The 13994-nt window shown below is 36.8% G+C and overlaps 1 protein-coding gene and 1 long non-coding RNA gene across 7 annotated transcripts; one reads left to right on the plus strand and one right to left on the minus strand.

Annotated features, from left to right (window-relative positions):
* The first annotated feature begins 2674 nt into the window (after positions 1-2674).
* On the plus strand, positions 2675-4748 carry LOC129926263 (uncharacterized). 6 transcript variants are annotated; one of them, XR_008777902.1, is made up of 6 exons: positions 2675-2713; positions 3566-3626; positions 3767-4066; positions 4123-4328; positions 4390-4534; positions 4568-4748. It is a non-coding gene; the product is annotated as an uncharacterized LOC129926263 (long non-coding RNA). The 6 variants fall into 6 exon arrangements; XR_008777900.1 differs by having other exon boundaries at positions 3767-3972; positions 4006-4328; XR_008777901.1 differs by having other exon boundaries at positions 3767-3883; positions 4006-4328.
* Positions 4749-5476: 728 nt separating this feature from the next.
* LOC106059565 (dual specificity protein phosphatase 23-like) lies at positions 5477-12798 on the minus strand. Its single transcript, XM_013217219.2, has 4 exons — positions 12257-12798; positions 8009-8185; positions 7436-7542; positions 5477-6413 (listed from the first exon to the last, which is right to left on the minus strand). Exons 2-4 carry the CDS (start codon positions 8172-8174, stop codon positions 6159-6161), a joined length of 528 nt encoding a protein of 175 aa, XP_013072673.2. The 5' UTR covers positions 8175-8185; positions 12257-12798; the 3' UTR covers positions 5477-6158.
* Between the last annotated feature and the right edge of the window lie 1196 nt (positions 12799-13994).

The raw sequence follows: 13994 nt of genomic DNA on the forward strand, positions 1-13994 counted from the left end.
CTTTCATATCAATTTCCTGGTCACTGGATGTATACAATATAATTATTTGTAGCTTTTATTTGGCCTGTTTCCTTACATTGTGTGCATCAGACAATTACTTCTATAGTCTTGTTCTAAGGGAAACTACTACAGTTATTGCCTCACTTTTTTTTTTTTTTACTATTAAATGTTCTCAGATTATATTTTCTCCCATCTGTTCTGTAGCTTATATATTTTGCAGTTACTGCCCTTTATTAATTCTTTAGAGTGCTTTATTGAATTAAGTATATTTTTTAATCAGCACACTTACATTTGTTAATGTTAGAATCCTACTGACATGTCAATCTACAGGTAGCTTTTCTTAATGTTCTGAAGATTTTTGTTTCCGCTAATTAATTGGAGAATATGTATTGTTTCTGACTTTTGATCTAAAACGAATATTTCTTTCTTGCTTTTCATTTCAGCTTTTTAAACAAAAAAATAGAGTACAAGTTTTTTTTGTTGTTTTTTTATTGATGATAGCTTTTTTATAAATTTTTACTAGGTTTTTTTGGCACAATGTTCTACTTTCATATTTGTTTTCCTTTGTTGGCCATTTCATTGAGTCTAGATATCATTAAAGTACATTCTAAACCCTGATTGTGATATGAAAGCCCAAATATCAACTTACATATTACTCTATGTATTTATTTTGTTCTCTATAATATAATCTCTAAGCATTTCAAATCAAACTTCATTTAGCCTTTCATGGACATTTCCCAATCTTCAAATAAACATTTTAAATTGTGTCTTTAAAGAATTTTTTTTTGTGTATGGAATAGAACTGGAGGGTTACAAAACAAATCTGTCTGGTCTTGTGGTATGCACTCTGGGCTGTCATCTTAATGGTCCCAGGTTTAAACCTGGCTTGCTGCCTGCCCCACCATCTTGCTGGAGGTTTAAGCTGGGATCTAATAATCTTCAATTCTGAAGGAACATCTGAAACATTTATAAACCCTTTCCAAAAAAGTATTAAGAAAAATGATTTAATGTGGCAGACAATGCATCTCAGATTTAATGTTTGTTCATGCCACAAATTCGAATCGTTAGAAATGTTACCAATAAATATCCTTTAGAAAAGTTGTGCATTACTATTTTGCATTGCTGTTGCCAAGTATATTAACTGTATTGCTGGTTCAAGCAGTGATTTGATTTTTTTTTTTTATGGCAATAGTCTAATTTTTTATTTTATTTTAATTAACTTTCAGGTTTTAGTGAATATTTATATCAGTAGCCTTTAGATGCATAATGTATCATTTGATTATGATGATTTTAGTTTTCATGTGAAACTATGTAGCTTTATAATAAAATCCTGTTATTCCTTTTCTACCATCACACACTTTCATTATTATGTTTATTTTTTTTTTGCCTTTCTTTGCAAATGGAAATAATCTAATAGAATTTCTCTTTTTTTTTTTTAAATAGTTTTTAGGTGGTAATAATCTAATAAAATTATTATATTTCTTTAAATGAGATTTTAAAATTAAATGCTGTGTTTCTAGGTTATATTTGGCAAACATTTTAACAATTTGAAATACATTTTTACAAGCAGGTATATTGAATTCTGTAGCCCATTAAGATTTTCAATATTCTATTTGCACCCTTTTTTTTCAATTTGTAACAATGCCTAGTTTTCCCCCCACTCAGTACATCTATAGCCTCATGGCATCAGTTGTTTTGGTTTTAACTTTTGTGATAACTTTCTTGACAAAAGTATTCTAAAGTAACCCAATGTTCATGTTACTGAAGTAAGGCAATACTACTGAGATTACATAGTTAGAGCTTAGGTTCTGTTCATCTTTCTCAATGTTCATTTTCATGTCACCTTCTTCAGCAGTTTTTGCCTTAAATTTCTCATCCACATTTCAAGGCAGGTTTTAGTTCATGTCAAGGCCATTTGTTAAGGTCAAGGCTATTTTCTACAATTATTTCTTGTTCAGAGACTAATTGTTACATTTTAGAGAATCAGTTTCATTGTCAAATTTTTTGTTTGTTTGTACTATATTTTATTTTTATATCAAGCTTTTAAACTTAAATTTTTTTTTTTTCAAAATCTTATCCTGTCATTTTTTTAAAAAACCAGGTTGCATCATAGATGTTCATTTTATTAAACAAAAATATGAATCAAGTCTTTTTTTTAACTTTTATTATAATAAAAAGTGCTGTATTCAATATCATGTTTTCAATATCATAGTTTAAATAAAATGTTTAAGAAATATGTTATAAATAAACCCTCTTTAGAGTCCATATCCAAAAATTCATGAGCTTTCTATATTGCTAAGAACAATGAACAGTAATGAACACAAAGGCTACATCATTGAATTGTATGGTTTAGCACACGTACACAGAACAAGAATGTATTGTTTTTATCTCTCACAGAATTGATCTGTTCCCTTTTTGACCTAGGTCAAGTTAGTAGGAATCAGTCAGTGTCCACACAACTCTATTGTCTATTAGTAAATAAAATATATACCAGACGTGGCTAATCATGATTAAAAGTGATTTGGTCACTGCATTGTTGTGATGCCACAAAAAAAAAAAAAAATATTAGGAAGGTGGGATGATCTTTGTTGTATTAGGAAGGTGGGATGATCTTTGTTGTATTAGGAAGGTGGGATGATCTTTGTTGTATTAGGAAGGTGGGATGATCTTTGTTGTATTAGGAAGGTGGGATGATCTTTGTTGTATTAGGAAGGTTGTTGTTGTTGTTGTTGATTTGAGGCACATCGGCACAATTTAGGCCATGTCGTGCCTGCAGTCCCTCAAGGACCACTCTCTCTCTAAACAACAAGGGCCAGATTCTATACAGTCATATAATTAAAATCAAGGTCTATTCACAGTTAAAATAGTAAAGGTAGTAAAAATTTAAATATTTGGTAGAAATCTAATGTAAATAGTGCATGTTCACAAATTCAGAAATCAGATCTTCGTAGATAGCCCCACTTCCCGAATAAAGCCCAGTACCTTCCCAGGGTCGACATTATTTAATAGTGTTTTTAGATTAGTGGCTCTAAAATATTTCGCCCTGACATCCTGGTATCTGGGGCAATCAACGAGGATATGTTCCACGGTGAGGCGAGAGTCACAGTACTCGCAAAGTGGGGGCTCCTCTCTCTTCAGTACAAAAGAGTGCGTGATGTAGGTGTGGCCAATCCTAAGTCTGGACATGGTTGTGCTACCACGCCTTGTCAGATCCTTAGGTGTGGGCCGCCACCTGACATCCGCCACAATCTGCCTGAGTTTACTGTGAGTCTCAGCCTCCCATCGGTTCTGCCACTCTCGATAGGTGGCAGAGGCAATACTTTGTCTCAGGTCCGAGTAGGGAATTTGGGTTCCTGACATCGCATGATTTAGGGCTCTCTTTGCTTCTCTGTCTGCGGCTTCGTTTCCCTCAATGCCAACATGGGAGGGGACCCAGATGAAGGTGACATCCCTACGGTCGGCTGTTATTAGGTCCAACAGCTTCAGGCTCTTATGTACCTATTAGGAAGGTGGGATGATCTTTGCTGTATTAGGAAGGTGGGATGATCTTTGCTGTATTAGGAAGGTGGGATGATCTTTGTTGTATTAGGAAGGTGGGATGATCTTTGCTGTATGGTATTAGGAAGGTGGGATGATCTTTGCTGTATTAGGAAGGTGGGATGATCTTTGTTGTATTAGGAAGGTGGGATGATCTTTGTTGTATTAGGAAGGTGGGATGATCTTTGTTGTATTAGGAAGGTGGGATGATCTTTGTTGTATTAGGAAGGTGGGATGATCTTTGCTGTATGGTATTAGGAAGGTGGGATGATCTTTGTTGTATTAGGAAGGTGGGATGATCTTTGCTGTATTAGGAAGGTGGGATGATCTTTGCTGTATTAGGAAGGTGGGATGATCTTTGCTGTACGGTATTAGGAAGGTGGGATGATCTTTGTTGTATTAGGAAGGTGGGATGATCTTTGTTGTATTAGGAAGGTGGGATGATCTTTGCTGTACGGTATTAGGAAGGTGGGATGATCTTTGTTGTATTAGGAAGGTGGGATGATCTTTGCTGTATGGTATTAGGAAGGTGGGATGATCTTTGTTGTATTAGGAAGGTGGGATGATCTTTGTTGTATTAGGAAGGTGGGATGATCTTTGCTGTATGGTATTAGGAAGGTGGGATGATCTTTGTTGTATTAGGAAGGTGGGATGATCTTTGCTGTATTAGGAAGGTGGGATGATCTTTGCTGTATTAGGAAGGTGGGATGATCTTTGCTGTACGGTATTAGGAAGGTGGGATGATCTTTGTTGTATTAGGAAGGTGGGATGATCTTTGTTGTATTAGGAAGGTGGGATGATCTTTGCTGTACGGTATTAGGAAGGTGGGATGATCTTTGTTGTATTAGAAAGGTGGGATGATCTTTGCTGTATGGTATTAGGAAGGTGGGATGATCTTTGTTGTATTAGGAAGGTGGGATGATCTTTGTTGTATTAGGAAGGTGGGATGATCTTTGCTGTATTAGGAAGGTGGGATGATCTTTGTTGTATTAGGAAGGTGGGATGATCTTTGCTGTATGGTATTAGGAAGGTGGGATGATCTTTGCTGTATTAGGAAGGTGGGATGATCTTTGCTGTATGGTATTAGGAAGGTGGGATGATCTTTGTTGTATTAGGAAGGTGGGATGATCTTTGTTGTATTAGGAAGGTGGGATGATCTTTGCTGTATGGTATTAGGAAGGTGGGATGATCTTTGTTGTATTAGGAAGGTGGGATGATCTTTGCTGTATGGTATTAGGAAGGTGGGATGATCTTTGTTGTATTAGGAAGGTGGGATGATCTTTGTTGTATTAGGAAGGTGGGATGATCTTTGCTGTATTAGGAAGGTGGGATGATCTTTGTTGTATTAGGAAGGTGGGATGATCTTTGTTGTATTAGGAAGGTGGGATGATCTTTGCTGTATGGTATTAGGAAGGTGGGATGATCTTTGCTGTATTAGGAAGGTGGGATGATCTTTGCTGTATTAGGAAGGTGGGATGATCTTTGTTGTATTAGGAAGGTGGGATGATCTTTGCTGTATTAGGAAGGTGGGATGATCTTTGCTGTACAGTATTAGGAAGGTGGGATGATCTTTGCTGTATTAGGAAGGTGGGATGATCTTTGCTGTATTAGGAAGGTGGGATGATCTTTGCTGTATGGTATTAGGAAGGTGGGATGATCTTTGCTGTACGGTATTAGGAAGGTGGGATGATCTTTGCTGTATGGTATTAGGAAGGTGGGATGATCTTTGCTGTATGGTATTAGGAAGGTGGGATGATCTTTGCTGTATCCTCACTTTGTCTATGTAGGTTATAAATCATTGGGTTAACAGTTTTCTGTAATTTAGTGCTGCCTCCATTAGAAATTCATTTAAGTATATTTTGGATTAATATGAATTTGAGTTCCGATTCATGAGCTCATAAATTGATCCAGTGTGCTAAACATATTGCTTTGTTCATCTTTAAGCCCCCCCCCCCTTTTTTTTTTTTGCCTTTGATTTGGCCACAGGGTGTAGGGTGGAAGAAGAGACAATTTTTGTTTATTCCTTAAAACCTAATGATCTTGTAGTGATGCACCAAGTAGAGCTCTGGTCCTACATTGTTGAATGCTGCATAACTACAAATGTGAATCTAATAAGAGTTGAAACACTGAAGGAGGAATCAACATGGAAGGTTTCTAAAGAGTTGGATACAGTAGATTTAATGTGAGAAAATAGTGAAAACTCTGGCCTGGGCACCAACACACAGGGTAGCAGTAACACCAAGACCATCCAGAGTCATAAAAGTGCCTTCTATTTACCTACTCTTATTTAAATAGTGTTTTATATTGTTCTCATTCCATAAGTTACATGTTTGTAAACACCGTAAATTAGTGTAAATAGTATTCTAACCTAGCACTACATAGTGACCAAAATGAAATTCTGCTTGTAGTGCTGCACAAAGCCTTGTGCTAATCAGTTAAGTCTTAGTTTAAGGTATCCATACTTCTTAAGTGTAGAGTCTTCAAATGATATATAAAGACTCTAAGAAAACAAAGACAAGGCTGAGTAGGACACGCCTTTGACTTGTCTGGCTCACAAGAATCAAAGATGTAGCTCCAATGTCCAGAAACAACTGTTATATGCAGAGGCGTCTCCAAGACATCTAGTATGGGCTTGTTTCGCTTTCTCCTACCAGCGCTCGAGAAGCTGATTTCTCCCCTTGCGTCTGTTTCTGTAGCCAGTAGGAATAGAAATGTGAAACCAGCATTTCTTGTTCAGCTGTTTCTACAGATCCAGGTCTCAGTCGCCTAACGTGTGCAATGGCGTCCATGTCAGTCATCCCTTTAGTTTGGACAAAGTAACAAGACAGCATGGTGCCGGTCCTACCTAAGCCGTGGGCACAGTGAACACAGGTGGCCTGAAATAGTTCAATAATTAAGCAATCAATTAAGCCGTACTCTACGAGGCCGAAGATCTATTTATCAATACATGGCATAATTGTCTCCCTTTAAAACCTTTTTTTTTTCCCTCTGTAAAATGAAAATTTATTTTAAAAAGTATAGTAGACCAGTTACCAATTTTTTTTAACTATTTATATAACTCTTTATTACATAGTATGCTAGTACAGGAGTTTGGGGGGGGGGGGGGACAATTAGCGTATATTTAGATTCAATAGTTAAAAAGTATGCTAATTTATTGTCAAGATGCTGACATAAAAAAAAATCCTCCATTTTGTCTTATTGGTTTTAAATATAGAAGTCTAAAACACAGACGCACTGGTTAGAGAACACATTTAGACGTCAATAACTGATGCTATCCCAGCATGCAGCTGGTTATCCAAACCATTCTAGAACACCAAAGACAAAGTATCAATCTCTGATATGTACGCCCGGTATGAACAGTATAGAGTATAGAGTGACTTCTTATGGTCCGACAGTTACGTAACCCGTATGGGAGACGAAGGTATGCCAGTGAAAGGTGGTCGACAGCGATGCCCCAAGGAAACGTTTGAAAGACCAGCTTAGGCGCCAACCTGTTTTAACAGACATAGAAGACAGCACCTTACAACTTACAAAGACTGCGGGATACGCATTTGAGACCAAAAGAAAATCCACTGCCAAGGACAGACGTAGACGGCGAACGGAGAATCTAAATCCATTACTGGCGAACAATGGTTGCCTGCGCTGGATATGGCAAAAAATGTAGGTCCAACTGGGGCTGCGTATCCACATAAAATATTGCACTCCTCATTAATCGTCGGGCTCATAGTCAATGCCTTAATCTGAACAATTACATTGACAATGAACTTAATAACTTTCTCTTAATCTGAACGATTACATTGACACTGAACTTAATAACTTTCTCGAAGGAACGTCTGTATTGTATACACCAAGTCAATAGTTCATGCATGAATAAAAATGTTGAACAAATAGTTAGTACCCTTGCTTTACTTTTGGTTTCTCTGACGACTTCAAGAAATAGTTCCACTTGTTCTAGAGTTGGTGGGGTGTAATCACGGAAAGGTATCCGAATCACTTGAAACTCATCTGAAAGACACAAACCCTCAAAAAATGTATTACGTCTCAAAACAATAAAATGATTTCTACTGTATGAAACTTATTAACCAGTTAATGACTGTGTCCATTCTTTCATTCTTAAAATTCATTCTTAAAAGAATGAACGGGCGTACCACTGAAAGAAGTTCTAACCAAGGCAAAAGACAGAGAGGAGTGGAGAAAGACAGTCGACAGATCTTGCATGGTGCCCCAACGGTCCAACAGACTAAGGGATAGGTAAAGGGCAATTACTGGGTTCCTAAAGTTCTGTAATGCTTATTCAGATTTTCTTTCAAGCCACAAGCGAAAGCTAAACATAATGCTTCAAGTTAAACAAAAATAAATAGTTATAGGTTTTGATAGCAGTCTATCACAGCCATTCCACACTACATACTCCATGTAAAGCGTTAGGATCGTATTTTAATTTATTGAGCTCAAAGTCCTGCAGTCTACCTACCCGTGATACCATCTGAACAAACTTGCTTCTCCGCAGTCAGTGAGACCAGAGTGTAGATGTTATGGTCAATCATGTACTGAACATTCTCCATGCTGGATGGGAAAGCGCAAGCAGCAAGAACCTCTTTTTCAACCCACGAAAAATTGTCAGGAATAGCTGCAGCCATAGTGAGGGTTTCTGGGAAGATAAAATGACATTGCAATAGTTCAATCATATAGAATTATGACACTAAGGTTTCAGTATTTAAAGCAGTAGAAATACTTTATATAGATCTATTTTCATGTTACAATAAAGACTACATAAAATTGCCTATACATTTGTTTATAGATTGACATCTATTTTGGTTTTAATAATGTGTTATCTTTATCATTCTCTTGCCATTCCTAAAAAAAAATATATTTATAGATCTAATAATGTGTTGTCATTGGAATTTTAAGGTTTATTGAATACCAAATACAAATTCTTGAAGTTTAAGGCTAGTGATCAGATATGCTGCTTTCTTCAAAGGCTTTAAAAAATATAATTCAACGTTCTAACAAAATTGAAAGTTATATGTTCGAAATTACAAAAAATGGGAGCTCTAGTTTTCATTTGAACTACTGCTGTCTGGTTATAACTCAAATGTCGACGAAAGAAAAAAATAAAGCTTATCTAAGGGAAACAAAACTCCATATTTACAACTAAATCTCTCAAAACGTATTTCCCTTTTTCGATAACAGACAAAATAATTAATTACCAGTAATTAATTGACAAGTTGGTTAATTTTTTAAATTGAATCATGTTTTGTTAGGTACAACAAATAATTGTGTAAAGCTTCAATTTGATCCGAGAATGGGTGTGGGAGAAATACCGTGTTCAAAATTGTGATAGTGAGTTGATATTAGCATTGTAAAAAAAAACAAGGTTACAAAGACAGTTTGTGTGGAAACACAAACTTAAAATCGGCCCCCGAAGTGGTCCACCCAGGCAGGCTTCAATATTTTCAGAAAGAACATCCTAATGAAATTATATCAAAGACAAATGAGAGATAAGAATGGAGAAAGAAGGTTGACATCTTGTGTAGTGCCCCAATGGTGCTGCAGATCAAAGGATAGGTGCAAGTGAATGCAAAGTTAGATGTGAACCTGGCCTAATGGACCTCATTCACCAATCGTAAACAAACAACATTTAGTCACGTGATCTTATTGATAAAACAACGAAAAAAACTCTCACGTGACAACCATCAAAAATTGAACATTAGATCGTAAATTATATAGAAGAGATAGAGCACCACGTGCTAAATGTTATTTGTTTACGATTGGTGAATGAGGTCCATTGGTTCCCCCTTCAGACCTTGTGGTCTATAGGGCAGATGATGTAAAGTTCATATGTTTTTGTGGCCTACGGTTAACGAGGGTGTCATGTAGCCAGCACAACGACCAACCGCCTTTACTTGTCCACAACTAATGTCAGGTACCCATTAAAGCTGGGTAGACTCTTGGGCGCCCAAAGATTCCGAAGTTGAAAATCCCAGTCTTCACCAGGATTCGAACCCGGGACCCTCGGTTCGTAAGCTAAGCGCTTTACCGAGCCTCTCCTGGTGTTTACATAATGTGATTGTTTTGAAAGTGCCTAGTCCTTTATTCAAATTCTCATTGACAATACTTAAAATAAATATTGAAGAAAATGGAGTTTCTAAGATTACTATTCGTTTTTAGGTCTAACTTAAAATGCATACTAATCAGCTTTTTCTCTTAAAAAATCTGCTTGCATAACTGATTTTAAAAATTAGATTTTTCGCTTTCAGGAAAAAAAAAGTAGCCGTTGCATCAGAACTTTGAATGGTCTAAAATATTGTGATGTCGGATTTTCAATATCTTTTCTAGTTTACGAGATCTAAACGGGACGGACGGACAGACGGACAGACATTTCGCACAAAACTAATAGCGTCTTTTCCCGTTTCGGGGGCCGCTAAAAAGTATGTTCAACAAAAGTCGTCCACTAATTCCAAAAAACAGGCGTCCGCATTCAGGTCTGGCCCTAACATGATACGTGCCATGAGGTTAGTGGCGTAGCAAGGTACCTGACAACTCTGGACGTGTGGGATCCTATGCAGGTCTCTACATTTACCACAGTCCACTTGTAACGGCTTTTTTTTATATATAAAGTAGTCCAAGACGTGACATTCGTGACCATTCTCGTAGGGTTTCAATCGTGTGTGACCAAGCCAACTAAACATAAACAGTGGACATGACTTCGGTTTTATCGTTTCAATTATCTGTAAGAAACCTTTTATTTTTATTTAAACTCACCAGGGTAGATAACTGAATGAAAATAATCTGAGTTATTGGACTTTACAAAATTACGTTTTTGAATAGAGTAGTGAATCGTTTTATTAGTGTATTTTGTAACCATCTTTATATATACGAGAGATGAAAACTAAGCATGTTACATGTTGATGTCATTATAAACCAGCCTACTAGACTTTACAGTCATAGTGCACTCCAGCAGCTAGATGACTAACATCTGTGGGAGTGTGAAGATCAATGATTTACACACATGTTAGAATAAGTCATAAGAGCCTGGTTTTTCATCTTTTTCTCATTTTAAAAATTCAAAGAAGGTTGAACGATGTTTTCTCATTATTTATTGCCTTCAAGTTTGGCGCCTCTTAATGTTCTTAGCTTCATAGCTTCAATCTGGCATTATCTTTGATTCTTTCCATCTGATGTGAGACAACACTCTCTCAACGATGTCAGAAATTAACCTTTTTATTTTTAAATTAGCAAATCAAATCCAGACTTTATTTTGTTACGTTATTACCCTGACTTAATATCTAGTAGCTATTTAAAGGCTTTCCTTTATGTACTGTTGTAAGGCCAGGTGGTAGCTGCGTAGCCGAGTAACACAGCTTACTGCAATCCTAGAACATGAAGGCAATGTCACATCACTACCAATAACAAGTCGAAAGAAAAGTTTTTCTTAGCATATCTAGATCTAGATAGCCGATTGGTGTGACTGGCCTCGCTTTTTTTTTTTTTTTTTGGAAGTGTCTCGCAACTAGACATAACAGCAGTTTTATGTTTCTTGGGGAGCAGTATAGGCTATCAGTAATGTGTCTTGGTACAAGACAATGGTAGGTCAGATACGTGTCTCTGTAAGTATAAGACTATGGTAGGACACGCTATCGGATGTGTCTTTGTAAGTACAAGACTATGGTAGGTCAAGTTATCAGATACGTGTCTCTGTAAGTACAAGACTATGGTAGGTCACGCTATCGGATGTGTCTTTGTAAGTACAAGACTATGGTAGGTCAAGTTATCAGATACGTGTCTCTGTAAGTACAAGACTATGGTAGGTAAAGCTATCGGATGTGTGTCTTGGTACAAGACTATGGTAGGTAAAGCTATCAGATACATTTCTCTGTAAGTACAAGACTATGGTAGGTCAGGCTATCGGATGTGTCTTTGTAAGTACAAGACTATGGTAGGTCAGGCTATCGGATGTGTCTTTGTAAGTACAAGACTGTATGGTAGGTCAGACTATCGGATGTGTCTTTGTAAGTACAAGACTGTATGGTAGGTCAGGCTATCAGATACGTGTCTCTGTAAGTACAAGACTATGGTAGGTCAAGCTATCAGATACGTGTCTTTGTAAGTACAAGACTGTATGGTAGGTCAGGCTATCGGATGTGTCTTTGTAAGTACAAGACTATGGTAGGTCAGGCTATCGGATGTGTCTTTGTAATTACAAGACTATATGGTAGGTCAATCTAGATCTATAGCAAATAAAATATCTTTTTTTGTATTCTACCAACTGAGACACTCCATCTGTTTAACTAGATTAGGCTCAAATATGTTCATTCTGTACTTACAGCCGATAGCTTCGTGGTTGTTAGTATCGTAAATATCTGGCCAAATGGTAAAATTGTTGATAAAACGAAATTTCAAATTCTAGAGGTAGGAGGATATTTTTTTTACCAGAGAATTTAGAATGTGTCTCAGCCCTCTTAAGTTTTACTCTTACCTGAGTTCAATTTGTGAAAAAAAAAATTCGAATAACTGTTGTGGTGTCAACACTATACCCTGGCCAATGACGTGTCTCTAAGTTGAATTATAGAATAACTTTGACTGTGCTTAGTTTTTTGTAAGCTATATTTTGGAATTTTATTTTTTTTTAATCAAAAGCGTTTTACAATTGAATCCGTGAGCATAGATAATACAACTCACAGAGTAGAAGAGATTAATGTACAAAGAATTTACAACTTACCTTGTCAAAAGCCCAAAGTGATCAATTCAAAGCCCAGCGAATTCCAAACTGTTCAACTTTATACAGTGCCGGCTGTCACATTCATCTTGCCCTGCTCAAAGAACTGAATGTCCACTGTCTGTATCATAGATTTAGATAAAATGCCTCATCAAGACAAAAGGTTTTCATCTCCCCCAAGACTACATATCAAGACTCACTATGGACATCCTTATTTGAAACATTTTGTGTTTTGGTTACGTTTCAAGTCAAGCAGTTGAGCTCCGCCCACTTCAACGATGAAATGTGTGTTTTATGTACACACAGCCGTCACGAGTGTGTAGTGTGTCGCGCGTTGCCTCCATATATTTATTTTCACGCTTTGATTCCGTTTTTTATTTTTAATTGACACGCTTCAGTTGTCTACCGGAACTGGCGGGTCAATATAGGGCATGTTCCTTTCCTCTAGTAAAAGAAGGAATTAAAAAGACGAGCACTTCAATTTTGATGAAAATTTCATGATCTCAAAATACGTTAAGGTTTGTCTGACCCAAATAAGTGTGAAGGGGGGAAAAACTAGATCAGTTAACGGTTAGCTATTAACAGCAGCACTCACACGGCTGACTGAAAGCACTGGGCTAACCAAGACGGGCGATTCCAAGTATAATGACCTTTATGAGTTACTAGATCTAGGTCTAGACCCAGTTCTCCCTCGTTCCGAGGAAAGTGGAATGTTCGGTTAAAAATTAATGAAGCGAGCGAGTTGCGAGGGAGGTAACTGGAACAATAATTAACAAACTGAAGGGAGAGAATGTAACCTTTCTTTTGAAGACTGTCGAGATCACTTAAAAGTACTTTTAAAAAAAATAAATTATAGTATTATATTTAGTTCTCGGAATCGAAAGGTGTTATTTTTCGGATCTCGAGGGAAAACATTGTTGTTGTTTTTTTGTATGCTCTTTCACGCTTAACAACATTCATGAACTCCGATGCTTAGCCTACATTTACCAGATCGTCTGTACAGCTATACACTAAGAATGCCTATAAGGGTTTTCAACACATAAAGACTAGTATGCGTCACTAGGCAGGTGAGGGGGGTGCGGTCCGCACCGGGTGACACCCGGGCACCAGTGAGTGACACCCAAGTGGAAAAGAATTGTACTTTGGAAAAAAAACAGACAACTTACAAGAGAATAAATGATTAGCTAGAAACCCAAACATACTTTGATCTATATATTTTAATTTACTTTTTTTGGGTTGGTCTACAAATGTCAGAAATGCTAAGTGTTGAAAATTGGGTCGCAAAGGTTGTCTTTCGTTTAAAGAGAAAATGTCGGTTGTATTTGCATTGCAATTCTTTCATATTTTATTATTAATTAATCAAGTAAAAACGGCTTTGTTGCCAAAATTTAAAAAAAAATATTACTATAACTAGAACCTTTAGAACCTTTCCCCATTAACTACAAGATCGAGGCAATTGTTGTTTTTTTTTAATAAGACTTTTCAATGCGTCTTCAACAACGCAATTTTAAAGTCTTCTAACTTCTTATGACAGAACTGATAAATTTCTCTCGACTGACGTACAATCGTACTATTGTGTATGATACGTGAACAGAACAGGCCTGCTCCTGCTACAAGCCTTCTTGTTAAACACGAATATGATCTAATGAATATCAAGCCCATTGAAAACGTCCATGTTCTACTGCAGTGTTTCTCAAACTGTGGTGGGTATGACAAATTTGGAGGGGGCGAAGCCTTTTAA

The sequence above is a fragment of the Biomphalaria glabrata genome, chromosome 5 (assembly GCF_947242115.1).
Source record: "Biomphalaria glabrata chromosome 5, xgBioGlab47.1, whole genome shotgun sequence".
In the NCBI taxonomy this organism is placed as follows: domain Eukaryota; kingdom Metazoa; phylum Mollusca; class Gastropoda; family Planorbidae; genus Biomphalaria; species Biomphalaria glabrata.